Source organism: Octopus bimaculoides, chromosome 10, assembly GCF_046866305.1.
Source record: "Octopus bimaculoides isolate indiv1 chromosome 10, ASM4686630v1, whole genome shotgun sequence".
NCBI classification, from domain to species: domain Eukaryota; kingdom Metazoa; phylum Mollusca; class Cephalopoda; order Octopoda; family Octopodidae; genus Octopus; species Octopus bimaculoides.
The window spans coordinates 89640148-89655719 of NC_142937.1; the positions used below are offsets into that span (position 1 = coordinate 89640148).

The 15572-nt window shown below is 35.4% G+C and overlaps 1 protein-coding gene across 1 annotated transcript in view; it reads left to right on the forward strand.

The window, feature by feature from the left end:
* The window catches only part of LOC128248841 (uncharacterized), a 353886-nt gene that overhangs the window by 50867 nt on the left and 287447 nt on the right, over positions 1–15572 (forward strand). Inside the window, exons 29-37 of the mRNA XM_089358260.1 lie at positions 1617–1850; positions 3090–3260; positions 4786–4956; positions 6113–6352; positions 7523–7753; positions 8574–8744; positions 9763–9999; positions 11908–12141; positions 14227–14400. Coding sequence (XP_089214386.1) covers positions 1617–1850; positions 3090–3260; positions 4786–4956; positions 6113–6352; positions 7523–7753; positions 8574–8744; positions 9763–9999; positions 11908–12141; positions 14227–14400 — 1863 coding nt within the window. The remainder of the gene's footprint in view (positions 1–1616; positions 1851–3089; positions 3261–4785; positions 4957–6112; positions 6353–7522; positions 7754–8573; positions 8745–9762; positions 10000–11907; positions 12142–14226; positions 14401–15572) is intronic.

A 15572-nucleotide genomic window follows, 5' to 3' on the forward strand; every position in this document is an offset into this window, starting at 1 on the left:
ACTAATATGTTGTGGTGGTAGTCCATGTCTTATTATCTGACTTGTCTATCATGCTATTGCTGATAACTCCACAAGACAATGACTTTGAAACATCTACCTTCTTCCCACTTCATTTCTAGGACCAAAGCCACAGCCTCCATATTACATGGAATTCATTGGGTTGCTGTCCAACATGTCCAAGAAAGTCACCAGCAAGAAAGATAAGGTCACTGGTATTTGTCATGAAGATAATCTACAAAATAGCCTTGAAAAAACAGTCCATTTTCATGTATTACTCCCAACTGAGGTGCATATGCAGGGATAAATATATTTTATGCTGGACCATTTTAAATTTATTCTACCACGATGTTTGTGTACCACAATTACCTTATCTATCCATTTATCTACCCAAAGTGTTCCTACACCTCCCACACCATCACTATTGTCCACTCAGAATAATTTATGTCTTTATTCTTTTCCATGGGAATTCTGGCTGAGGCTCCTCTCCATCTTGCCTCTTGGACACAACACACCTCTACATACCTCCACTCTGTCATTTCAACACTTCGATCAATCCGACCTTTCATTGTCTTTACATTGACTGTGCCTGTCTGCAGGTTATGGAGTAGAACTATATACTCTGAAATGCTAACGGACATTTTATGCATGCATCTATGTTGAAGATAAATAATTTTGTGTTCTTTTAATTGCTATAAAAATACACAGTTTCATAATTGCAGAAATAAATTTCATTAACGAGTTGAAGAACATGAAGAAAGAGAAAATAATTACTACATTATTTTATTTATGTACATATAGCATTTATAGTACAATTGGAAAGTAAAGTCATTTTGTCATAGAGAATTTCAACTTAAAATTCACACTAGCTAATCCTTCATACTAACTACTAGAGTTCACAACAATTCAAATAAGTCTTGTTGGATTTTTATCATAGACATGACATAAAAAATAGCCAATATCTCAATGAGTGAGTGTCGTGGAGTTTAATAACATCCAACGATCACTGATTAATTCCCCCAAAATCAGGGTTTTTATAACTGCTTATACCTGAGTTCTAAGAACCGTTTTTCCTGAAAGAATTCTCTTTGACAAATGTTTAGAATTCAAATATGGGCAGTAATTTTAATCAATGGGATACCAACAATTATGCTTATTTGGGCAAACGACCATTACGTCATATTACCACTTTTTACGACTTGCTACAACGTCGTAAGACATACTCAAAACTTTGTGGGAATGTTTCCATTTTAGATAATCTTTTCATCTATCCCTCTTTTGATGTGTGCTTTTGATTATGATTGAATAGCATTAGCAACAGACATGTTGATTGATCTGTTGAAGGGAATTTTCACCCGACAAAAGCATACTTCAAGGAAGGGATGTACAAATGAATTATTTTGCAGCCTCAGTATTCAGAAAAGGTTTCAATAAGTCTGAAATTCTTCAACTACTCACACGAAAATTCTTGCTAGAGCTTCAATTTGTAAATGAATTATTTGTATAAAATATATTTTTCTTTTACAGACTCATGCACCATATACTTTATAATGTTTAATGTATGTGTATATGAGTGTGTCTGAATATAAAATGTATTTCTTGCTTTCTTTTTCTTCCAGTCAATGATCAGCATATAACATTTAAAAAAGCTAGCTTACCAATGAAGGCTACTTTTGAACAGCTTAAGGATGTGAGCTTAATAAAGTGTAATGAAAGTTGTCATCGAAAGGAAAGATGCACTTCCTATGCATACAATGTTAAAGATAAGCTCTGTAATTTGAGTAATGTGACTCAGTTGACTACTGAAATTAAACCCAACAATGGAGGCTGGGATGTATACATAATTAATCCCGGTTAGTAGAGTGTTTTATCTTAGTCATTGTGTGCATGTTTTTGTGTATAAATACATGTGTGTGTGTGTGTGTGTGTGTGTGTGTGTGTGTGTGTGTAAGAACTGCTATGATATGTGATAATGAGACATGGGCATTGAACACAGAGGACATGAGAAGATTGGAAAGAAACGAAGTTAGCAAGCTATATTGGATGTTCAATACAAGTGTGTATGAATGATATAGTATAAATGTGCTGATTGAAAAACTGGGCAAAAGAGAAATCAGTTGAAGTATGCAAGAGAGAAGGCTACATTGCTGTGGACAAGCAGTGTGTATGGTTCAGAACAGCTTTACAAAGAAGTGCTAATCACTAAATATGGCAGGAGCTGGTGGATGAAAAAGACATGGGATAAATTGGTGAAGGCTGATTTCAAGGTCCTGAGCATTGCAGAAGAGATGTTTGGCAATACATGACTCTCAAGAAGAACCACATATTGCATGACAAAACTAACTTCTGGAAGCACTGTTCATCATTGTCATCATTATCATCATTTAATGATTGTTGCCCATGCTAGCATGGGTTGGATAGTGTAACCAGAGCTGGCAAGCTGGGGGAAAGCACTAGACACCACTCTGATTTGGTATGGTTTCTACAGCTGGATACCCTTCCTAATGTCAACCACTTTACAGAGTATGCAGAATTCTTTTACATGGTACTACATAGATTCTTTTATCTGGTACTGGATGGGTGTTTTTATATGGCATCACATAAGTGTTTTTACGTGATGTTGCATGGTCGATTTTACAATTCACAGCAGGAATGCCTTTATGCGTCACTGCACAGGCACTTTTATGTGTTGTCATACAAGAGCTTTTATGTGTCATTGCACAGGTGCTTTTACATGGCACCACCATGAGTGCTTTACACAACCAGAAGGATTGGTCTTAACACTTCTGCTGTGGGGTATGGGTTTTCTTGAGTACAGCCATGTGCTAGGCATTCCAGCCCTTTGTCATCTCACCTGAAAGGTTCAGCTTCCTGAGGTCGTTCTTCAGTATTTCATTCCATGTCTTCTTGGATCTCCAACTTCTACGTCTTTCATCCACTTTGAGAGATTGGCACTTCTTTATGGAGCTGTTGGCATCCATCCTCATCACATGACCAAACCAGTACAGCTTCCTCTCATGCACACAGCAACAAATTCCTCTTATGCCTAACATAAAAACGCTAATGATATCAGTTACTGTTTCTATTTCCAGTTTACACACAAATTGACTGTGAAACTCCAAAAGATATTGTTGGTACATCAAAGTCTTACAAAACCACCACCTATAAATCTGAAGTAAACTACACTTGTCCAGGAGGAGAACAACTAAAATCAATATGTGAAAAGGACAATAAATGGACTCCAGTAAAGTCTATGTGTAAAGGTAATGTAAATGGCTTCCCTTTTGTTATTGTCTAGATAGTTTTATTTTATTTTTTGCAGTTAAATGTCTTTGTGAGAGAAGGTTTGGTTGACGCCATGATAATTTCCACAGTGTTTGTAGCTGGTGGGAGACAGAGGATAATCCAACTGTCATGCCTTTCTGTACTTTCTTTAGGGACTTGAGGCACTCATTCTTTGTACTCCTACCCCATGCCTCCCAAAACAAGTTGCAGGCAAAACATTTTTCAAATTAATCCCTCTATTTAAGTCCTGAATGCATCCCTTGTTTACTCATGTGACAGGCATGCAGTATGGTTATTCCTTTGGGCCCTTTTCATATTGCAGCTTGCTTTGAGCTTACTTGCATCAGGTGCCAAACTGGTATTTTTATTGGACTCAAAAATATGTATACACTATTTTTTATGTTTACATAAATACCCATGGATATGTATATACAAGCACATAAATATGTATACACATGCACACACACACACATTTATATAAGTAGGTATATGCACATATAAGTATGATGCAATAATGCATACCTATATATATATATATATATATATATATGTCATTATCATCAGGAAACCATAAATCTGAAAGAGAAGCACACTAAGTTTTAGAGCAGTAGAGTATTTAGATAAAGACAGTTATGGTCGCTTTCATGTCCATAAAGCACTTAGCTTTACATATGACTTGTCAGACCCTAATGGCCAGCGGCCTATAACCACTCTTCAAGCTGGAGGGAGAAAAGGCCTCATAGCAAGTTTTTGAACACACAGGCAAAGAAGAAATGAAAACCTGGGTATATAGAGTGGGTAGTGGCTACTGGATAGCAATGATACAGTGAGACAGGGCCAAAAGGACAGGATTGGGAAGTGGGAGATAAGCATAGTGCATGAAGTGGAAATGTGAGAAGAGATGTAGAGATGTAGTTTGGTTTGTTGTGGTAGGGTGTGTGAGAAGTTTTCTTGAGATACACAGTGCTTCTAGAACTCAGTTTCACTGACGTGGGTAGGTCTTCTCAAGAACCTCATATCGTCAGACATCTCTGTCCATTGCTATTTCCCCCATGAGGTCCAACATCCTGAGATCTTTCCATATCACTTCAGCCCATGTCTCCGTGGGTACCATCCACTTTCAGTGATCATCACTTCTTTATGCAGCTGTCCTCATTCATACACATCACATGTCCAAACCAATGTAGTCTTCTCTCTTGCATGCTACATTTAATTCCTCTTATGCCCAACTTTTCTCTCAATACATTTACACTTTGTCATACAGGCACACTGATGTTGCACATCCAACAGAGCATACTGCCTTCATTTCTTTCTAGTCTATGAATGCCTTCTGCATTCAGAGTCTATGTTTCTCTACCATGGTGTATAGCCATGTGCACACAAGATATATATATATGTCTTTGTACTTATTTCTTCATTCTGTTTCACTCTGTTATTATCTTTTCATTCTCATACTCCTAATATACATGCACTATTGGTATCAGTTTCTGTTTTCAATTTCAGTTCATGCAAACATTGACTGTGGAAGCCCAAAAGACATTGTTGGTGCAGCAAAGTCCTACAAAACCACTACCTATAAATCTAAAGTGACCTATACTTGTCCAAAGGGAGAGCAACTAAAGTCAATATGTGAAAAGGACAACAAATGGACTCCAATAGCTTCTACCTGTAAAGGTAACATGAATAGCTTCTTTTTTGTTGTCTTTCTCTATGTAATTAGTTTTATTTTTGTATTAAATGTTTGTCAGAGGACTCAATGATAATTTTCTGTACAATATTATATCCTGAGTCTTTCATTACTAAAACTTGGCAATCTTCTGGAACTGACTTCGATCCTGCATACTGTATTTTCTGAAGTCCATCGGATTACATTAGATAATCTTGTCTACCCTTTTGAAGACAGTTGGGTGTGAGTAAGAGAGATTTTAATATTTCTAACTTGTTGGGTGTCTACGTAAGGGCTTCAACAGCAGTTGATCTACAGTAACTGTGGAAATTAGTATTGCAAGTTAACTGATATGACAAGCCTTTCCTCTGATATAATCTGTTGCCTGATTCAGAACAATCTCCATGTCTTTTAAACGGTCATGGCAATGATGATGGACAATGTTAACATAATTATTGCTAAAATAAACACTCTCATTGACCCACAGATTTACTCAGGCTTGATATGGACTGCTTTAATGACACAAGTGTAGAAGGGTGGGTGACCTCAGAATTTCATGACATGGCTGTTTCTGTCATGACTAGCTTATTAAAAAAAATCAAAATAACATCCCATTGTAATCAATTAGAAATTCATTGTTTATGTCCTGAGTTGAATGTAATTATGGAAAGCTATGTAATTGTATGATATTTATGTCATTCTCACAAGCACTAACTTCAACAAAAAGTGAACTGACTTCAACTAAGATTAAAACCCATATTTAGTTACCTCCTTTTACATTCTGGGTTCAAATGCCAACAGGATGTAACATGCCTTCCATACTTCTGAGGTTACTTTATTTTCATGTATCCTCACTGTTGAATTGTGCCTAAATTAAGAGTAATTATTATTAATATTGTTACTAGCATCATTTTAATTGTATCTGCAGTTAAGTGTGATATGTTTGCAAAATGTGTTGTATTTTTTTCTGGCATTTTAACTTCTGAGTTCAAATTCTACTGATGTGAACTTTACCGAGTAAAATAAAAAGCTAGTCGAGTTAGTGTAGGGGCAGGTGCAATTTTATTCAAAAATTCACACCTCAAAGTTTTGGCCATATTTCTGTTAGAAATTAAATTATATTGCTGTTAATTTTCATTGGTATAACCTTTACTTTAATTCCAGACGCTAAGATCCATTTTGTGAGAGTAGAAAATGCAACTCTGAATGTAGTGGGGAAAATATTGTGGAATAAGAAAAATGCAACAGCAGACACTTGTGCAGAAAAATGTTTTTCTGACAAAAGTTGTTTATCATTCGAATTAAATAAAAGCAGCGGAGAATGTTATCTATCAAAGCAAACTGCAGCTACCACTGAGAAATTAGCATCAGCCAAAAGCATAGATTATTACCAACGAGTAGATTGTAATTATACTTTGTGTTTCACTATTGATTTTCTTTTTTTCTTTTTCTGAAATTTGCGATTCCATTTGTACTTCATAATATATTGACAACTATTTCTGTAAAGAAATCAACAGGTTTACCTACGAAGAGAGACATAAACGTATTCCTGCAAAACAATTTTTTAAATCAATATTAGGAACTGTACATACTGCTGAGGTATTCTCATACAGCATTTGTTCACCTTGAATATCTCAAGAAAGTTATTACCCAGATTGATCTGATTAGCATAAAATGTGTCATAATTCATCTTAACAATTTGAACAGAACAATTAAAGAATTATATCTAGCAATTGACAGACATATTTGTCCAATCCCAGGCAAAATCAAAAATTATCATTGTTTCCCTTGTGATTCCATAGCAAAATCCATAACTAGACCCAAATTACATTCATGCATCCATTGTAAATAGCTGCTGCTTCTTTAATTTTTAAATACTTTTTTTTAAAAAGTCCTTTCCTTCAAACACTCATGTTAAAATGAACTGGAGTGACCATCATTATTATTTTATAAATATTTTTAAAATATTAGATAATTATATAGAAGTACCAGGAGTTAAAATTTTGAATAACATATGAGAAAGTCCTCTGGTTCATTGTTGTATCAGCAAGCAACATATAATAAAATCACAATCCATCAAAAATTATTTTTCAGCATAAATCATCCTTCTCGGAATTAATGTGAATTCTAGTACATCATGAAGCATATTCAGAACCTTACCTCAATATCTAAGTTGCAAATAATCTATTTGTACTTTCCTCTTCTGATGATGTACTTTTTTTTGAGACTGAATGACTGTAGTAATACTTGACACATTGGTTGTTCACCTGTTTAAGGAAGTATCAAACTTGTAAAAGCATGCCATTAGAGAAGAGATGTACAAATAAACTATCTGCAGCCTAAATATCAAGACAAGGTTGCAAATAAGTCTCAAGATTTTCTACATCTCACATGAATTCTAATTAGGGTATCATTTTGTGAACCAGTTGTTTATAATTAATTTTCCATTTACAAAATTATGCTCCACATGCTTTACAATATTTGATGTATAAACCTGGTGTGTGTGTGTGTGTGTGTGTTTCAGTTGGTGGATGAGTACAAAATGTATTCCTTGTTTCCTTTTTATCTTTTCAGCTGACAAACCTTTCAAGTTACATAAAGTTAGCATATCAAAGAAAACTGCTTTAAAACAGTTTGAGGATAAGACTGCAACAGAGTGTAATAAAAAATGTTATGAATATCAAGAATGTAATTCTTATGAGTACAATGAAAAATCTAAATTATGTGTTCTGACTAATGTGACTCAGTTGACTGGTGATCTTAAACCCAACTTAGGAAGCTGGGATGTTTATATCATTAGCCCAGGTCAGTACAGTATTTCCATTTTATTTATGTGTGTGTGTGTATTTCCACACACACATACACACACACAGGGGCATTTTAATCTTATAAATCAACATCAGTACTTATTTCTAAAGCCTGGTGCTTATTCTGTCAGCCTGCCTTGCTGAATATTAAGATGTAATGCAACAAAATAGGAACTGTTGGGTTGGGAAGCAAACTTCTTACAAAGCATAAATGAATAAATTCTAAACAATAACATAACCCTAAATTTAATTAATAAAAAGTTCTCCAAAACACTCTCCATAACAACCCACTCTAAAATCTAATTACCATTCTGCTCAAACCCACACACCTAAAGAAGATTTTTAACTTAACAATAACAAGTCAAGATTAACTTCAATGAAACACAGTCCAAACTTCAAAGTCCCTGTCAGTAACATTCTTGTTTAAGAATAATATCTGTGTATTTGAATGATAAAAATTGATGACTTGGTTATCTGACATTGCTAGAATTGTTTGATTAATGGTTTTAGTGTGACATATGCATAATACAATTTGTTACATTGCATAATAATTTACATAACTCTCAACTCCACAGTCTGGCCTAGCAGATGAACAGGAAGACCATTTGCATGAGACCCTTCTTGCAGTATATATACATAAATACTTACATACATATATACATGCAAAAATGCATATGTATGTATTTATATCTGTGTGTAAATTTCTTCAGTTTCTTTCATTTAATATCTTTTATTTTAATTTTGTCATTGTCTCTTCGATTTCTCCCTCCTCCTTACATACACTTGCCATTGATATCAGTTTCTCTTATCACTTCCAGTCTTCACAAAAGTTGACTGTGGACCACCAACATATGTTGTTGATGCAAAGAAGTCTTACACTACCACCACCTATAAATCTGAAGTGACCTATACTTGCCCAGAAGGAGAAACGTTTAAGTCAGTGTGTAAAGAGGACAATAAATGGTCTCCAGTAGTGTCTTCTTGTGAAGGTAATGTAATTAGGTCCTCTCTTGTTACCTCTGTCTAGGTAATTTTATTCTGTTTTGTGTAAAATGTCTTCACCAAAAGAAGAATGACGAATTCCATGACAATTTCCATGGTGTTTGTGGCTAGTGAAAGAGAGAAATAGGAAGCTATCCTTGGATCAAAGACATTCTCATCTATACATTGCGTCAACCCAAATACTGTACAGTACAACGCACTGAGTTTTTCTACACTAGAGTTCAGCAATAATCTGAAACTCTTGTACTCTTTCAGTCCACCAACCTAAATTGTTATAAAACAGGTTAGGGTAACGATGCTTTCTGATTTGGGCAAAGAACCCCAAAAGTTTTGATAGAAGTGTTTTAGTCACTATCATCAACTCAAGCACATGACTTGTTTGATGTTATTGACCCTCACAAGAATGTAAGTCTAAGGTGTAACATTGGCTGGATTTGAAATGAAAACATGAAGTACCTGAATATATGTCATAAAGCATTTTTTCAGTTCTTCTAAGTAGTATACATGTATATATTTAAGATAAAGATGAAGGATAACGCAATTCTGTTCTATGTAGAAGATCGTTATCTTGGACCAATTGAAGACCACTATAAACTTCAAGGGCAAGATCCTTGAGAGGAAGTTGAATTATTTGCATGAATCATCTCAGAAGAATTTGTGGCCCTGTATCTAAGTTAGGAACTATTATCATTAACATTGTTACTGTCAAAAAAATAATTATAATTATTCTTGTTAAGAATGATATATTCACAGAATCATTTGAGCATCAAACAAAACGTATAATGATATTTGTTCTGGGGCCCATAACTTCTTAGTTCAAATCTGGCTGATGTCAACTAGGCCTCTCCAGTGTCAAGAAAATAAAATGCTAATCAAGTCTAAAAGCCAAATTAATTGATTACCTCTTACCTCAAATTTTTGGTCTGCTTTCTATGTTAGAAATTATCATTATTATTATTGTTGTTGTTGTTGTTTCTATTTGTCTGAATTTTACTTTAATTCTAGTTATTGTAATCAAATTTGTGAAAATAGAACATGCGATTCTGAATGTACTCAGGAAAACATTGTTACAGGAGGAAAATGTAACAGCAAGTGCCTGTGCAAAAAAATGTTTGTCTGACATTACTTGTTCATCATTTGAAGTAACTAAAGAAAGTAGACAATGTTACTTGTCAAAAGATACAGCTTCCTCAAATAAAATAACAATAAGCAAAGACAGAGATTATTACCAGCGAATAAGACGTAATTATTTTTGTATTTTATTATTGCACTTCCTTTTTCTCTTTTTCTGAAATTTGTGATTTCATTTGTACTTCATATTATATAAACAACCATTTCTATAAAGATACTGAGGGGTTTACCTGATAAAGATGTGTTCCTGAAAGCAATATTAAGACTTGTAAATACTGTTAGGGAGTTTTCATAGAGTATTTGTTGACCTGGATGTTTCATTGTATTGTTTTTGTATTTTTTTGCACATGTGTAAGAAAAGAAACGTGTTATTTTTTAAACCTGATTAGTAGTAGTAGTAGTAGTAGTAGTAGTAGTAGTTGTTGTTGTTGTTGTTGTTAACTACAGAGCCAGAGTCACAATTGGTAAAAATTTACGTATGTGCATTGACTTACAAATATTGCACAAAAAAACTTCACATCAATGAATAGCATACCAACATAAATAAAAATCTTAACTAGAACATGAAACAACCTTTTTAAAAGCAAATATCCTGACATAGTATTAGAAACCAGAGGGAATATTAACAAAAATCTATTACAGGCACTACTAGAAATATCCATATCAAACCCTAGAGAGGGAACACCTGTCTGCTCCTCAGAAATGGTATAAATAGTTTTTTGTCACTTTCATCCTGTTAACTAAAATAACTTTACTCAGAATAGACAGTGTAACTGCACATGGCTTGGAATCATCTTGGAAGCCACATTTCATACTCAATCACCTCAGTTCACTATGATTAGCAGCAAGACCAGAGTTTCAAATAGTCTTGGTGGACACAAGATCTACTTATTTCCAATTTGACTGAACTTGAGAGGTAGAGTAGCTGTGCTATATTAGAAATGATTTGATCTTAAAATATGGGCCATCTTCCTGGACCCAAGTAAGTTGGTGGTGATCAGATTGCTTTAGGCTTCTAGTGTGTTTCCTTGGTACACTTCACTCCTTAGTTCTAAGAGATTCAGTGGCACCCTGAATTCATGTTTGGAATATGTGGGAGAAGCCAATTGATGACAGGTTTATATAAGTCTCACAACACTACTCAAATGTTTTGCACTGTTTGATAGGTACTGACAGGATTTCCCAAATGTACCAATATGGATATGGACATTAGGTCGTCCAGATCATATCTTGGTAGAGTTTTCGGTATAGATCAGTAGATAGAGATAGCATAGGTTGTCCACAATTTAAAATCACTGGTTATGCAGACCACAAATTTGTGATCTGCATAATCACCCAAAATAGGATTTGTAGACAGGAACCTGCATACTGAAAGCTAAATGTATCACTGCCAGTGCACCAAACTTACAGAGAAGAGATCAGTGAACTAGTAAAATGGGCATTCATGGGGAAAATTGGCAACAACAAATGATAGTTTGCCTTGAAATTAGTGGAGAACCAATAATGTTTAGCAAGTAGCAAAGGAAAACACCCCAATAGAGGGATTTAGGTAGAAACTTAGTGAGATTAGCATGTGTGCAATTGCACGAAGGATGGCACAAGAATATAAATTAATCATTTGATGTGCCCAAGTGGAAGAGGTGCAACATGGCAACAAAGCCATGATTCAGTCTTTGGTAAACTAGGAAGGGCATGTGCCAATAGATCACAAGCAGATATGTGTGACTTTTCAGCAACATTTTGTTTATCTGTTCAGGATGAGTGCTGGGCTGGATCACTAGTATTGATTCAGAGCCCATCTAAACAGCCTTCCATGACTCATGGCAAGAGAGGACTAGTGTTGTCAAAAGCCATTAACAGCTATAGTGGTGTGGGATGCAAGTTTTAAATGCACAGCGTTGGAGAATCACCTGGTTTGGGTGATCTGATGGTTAGCGTGAATTGTCAGCTATTGGTGCCATTCAGCATCATATATATGAGTATAAAATGTATGTCTTCTTTCCTTTCTTTCTTTTCTAGCCAATGATGCCGTTTTTTCCTTTAAAAGATCTTTCATAAAAGGGCATGATGCTTTTGAACGACTGAATAATGTGAGCTTAAAGGAATGTGAACAAGCCTGTCATCAGACTCCAGAATGTCACTCTTATGAGTACCAAGAAGCTTACAATTTCTGTGATCGAAGTAATGTGACTCACTTGACTCATCAACTTCAACCCAGCGTATGGGGCTGGGATCTTTACATCATTAACCCAGGTCAGCAGTGTGTTACATTTTATTTCATGTGTGTGTGTTTGCATGTGAGTTTGCATGTGTGTGTTTTTGTGCATTTTGATATATGTACATGTATGAGCATAATCTATCTATCTGTCTGTCTATATATATATATGTGTGTGTGTGTGTGTGTGTGTGTGTGTGTGTTTGTGTGTGTGTGTGTGTAGTTGAAATTTACAGAAAAACAAAAGACAATAACAGGTGTATGAACATCAAGCAGGTGTATTAGTTTGACATTCAGGAAAGTGAGGAAGTCTTTTACGTTTCAAGCCTACGCTTTATAGAAGTAAGCATGACTGCTGTATGCTAGTGTGTTTGCAACAGCATTGCTGCAAGGAGGCCTTTGGCATTGAATTAAGGTTGGGTAGTGTTAGGGAGAGAAAGAAAGAGAAGAAAAGTATACTTACATAGATGTGTATGTGTGCACTCATATATATATGGAGACAAACATAGGAGATTACAAGGGATGCATAAAGTTGGAAGGTCTGCATTGGCATTGGTGGTTAGGAACCCTGTCCTTGGTTGTGGAACAACCAGTGTTGAGGTTAAAAGCCAGGATAAAAACCATGTTGTCTAGAAGCCATGTTAGGTACCGTGATGTCTAAGCAGAGATAGCTTGAACCATCCTCTCTCACTGTAATGAGAATCCTAGTTTATTTTGTGTGTATGTGTAAATAATATGCCTAAATATTTATTTTTAGTGAGCTCTGCCAATTTATCTTAACTCACTGATTTTATGCACTTTTACATATAGGCCTAGCAAGAATATGTTGAGGAAAACTTGCTGTTGCCCAAATATGTGAAGGTCAGCTGAAAAATTCATAGAATGACTAAGATACTCTTATGGAATGTGACCAAATGAGGTTTATTTTTCAGCATTATTTCCTTTACAATCCACACACTTCTTCCATCTGTGTTGCAGTGATTGGATCTCATTACTGAAGAAACTTTCAGCTTGGTGATCAAAAAAGTCATCAACAGAAAATATGATGTCATCATCAGTGTGATACTGGTTCTCAGCCAAGTGTTTTTCCTGTTGGAGAACAGATTATAGTTAAATGTGTCCAAATCAGGAGAATACGGATGATGATCAACTAGTTTAAAGCCACAGTCATGCACATCAGCCTTTGAAACCAAGGACTTGTATACTGGAACATTGTCCTGATGAAACAAGACCCCTTTCATCAGTTTTCCTGAGCATTTGGTCCTGATAACTTTTCATAACTGACTCAATAAGTTGGCATAGTACTCTCCATTGATGGTGTGTTCCTTTTGAAGATAGTCAGTAAACACAAAGTCTTTTGCATTCCAAAAAACTGCTGCCATCACCTTCCCTGAAGATGGAATTACCTTGGCCTTCTTTGGAGCAGGTAAGAAGGGCTGTTCCCACTGCATGGATTATCTCTTGCTCAAAGTGATGATGCCAACACTAATTATGGGTTAAGGAAACCAAATGGATGTGCCTCAAGCAATGTCAGATTTTACCATGTTGTGATCAGCTTGGAGTGTTTTTGATCAGGTGTCAGACAACATGGCACCCACCAAGCCGAAACCTTCATCATGCCAAGTTCATTGTGCAGAATATTCTCAACTCACTTACTCTATACAACTTTCCAAACACATGTTCTGGATTAATGTATGTAGAGGAAGTTGTTTTTAGTCATGGTGTTGACTATTTCCAATTTGGTTTTTGGATTTAGAATTCTTATAAAGTATTCATCATAAGCATTTCATAGTTGATCATTTTCCTCTTTATTTTCTAAAAGGGGAATATTTTAAATTTTCCATTTGCACAGATCTCTAGGTGTTTATTCTATAGAACATTTCTAAGAAACGAATCTTTAATTTGCCGTTTGTGCACGCTTATGTGACTAGTTATTTTTGTATCTGTTCCCTCACTTAATTCTCTTTGCACTCTAGGTGTGTGATGCAATATATGAGAATTTTTGTTTTACAATTCATGTTTGCATTCACTTTCACTTCCGTTCCATTCTTGAATCTTTTTCATTCTCATTTACTTTGTAACGTGCAAGCAGCATTAGTATACATTTCTCTTATAAATTCTAGTTTACTCAAAAATTGACTGTGGACCTCCAAAAGATGTTGTTGCTGGTGTAGTGAAGTCCTACAAAACCACAACCTATAAATCTGAAGCAAACTATGTGTGCCCAAATGGAGTACTAATAAAGTCAATATGTGAAAAGAACAAAAAGTGGACTTCAGTAGTGCCTTCTTGTAAAGGTAATGTAAACAGGTTTTCTCCTCTTGTCACCGTTTAGGTAATTTTGTTATTTCTGTGTTAAATATCTTTGTTAGATGAAGACTGGCTAACTCTATGACAATTTTACATGGTGTTTGTGGCTGATGGGAAGGAGAGAGGAAGCTATCCTGAGACAAGAGTCTTCCTCAAATGCTTGCAACAGAGTGGACCCCATAATTACTACCCAAGGGCCAGGTAATGCTATTAAATTGGGTGATGGATTAAGTCTAGCAGCCTAGAGCTGGAAGCATAGAAACTTGCTCCTCTCTTGCAGGCTTCCACATAGTTCACATCCACCAAATTTCATCTGCAAGGTTTAGTTGTGAAGGGAATTTTTAACAATGCAGAAAAATACTCCACCCTATACCTCATTGTTATTAAGTAAACTTGTATGTCCATAGCTATGCTTCAACTCATGATAAATTTTCTCTTAGTTTCTAACTTGACCTGTTTCATCCACACTTTGTGTCATCATCCAAACCTGTACAATACAATGTCTGAGCTCTCCATAAAAACTCAGCAATCCTCTGAAACAGACTTCTGATGCTTGTTTTCTTGCAGTCCATCACCCTTTATAACAACAATACTAACAATAATAATGATTTCTGATTTAGGCTCAAAGCCAGCAATTTTTGATGGGAAGTGTTTAGTCAGTACCATCAACCCTACTATATGACTGATACTTTATGACATTGATACTCACAAGAATGAAAGACAAAGTTGACCTTGTCTTGATATGAATCAAAAGATTCTGAATACACATTAAAATATTTCTTCCAATTCTCTAATTACTATATGTGTATACAATGAAAATAGAGATGTAGATGATGATACAACCCTTATGAGAACCCTACCTTTCAAGACCATCCTGAACTCCAGGGACAAGTGTCTTCTTCAGTTATTGTTCCCTGACCTACAGCTTTATGTGCTGTGGCCCCAATTCATTCTTGCTCTTCTTAGCATTTTCACATTACCATCACTAAAATTTTCCTTAAGGACCACAGCTTCTTCTCCATCTTCATCTTCTTACAAGTGAAACTTTAAAAATGCAGATAGGGATTGACCAAAGTGGAATGTCACTATCATCCAACCTTTCAAACTTTTTTGCTATAATTACCAGACAGAGGGAAAATGCCTATTCTTCCAGTTTAAA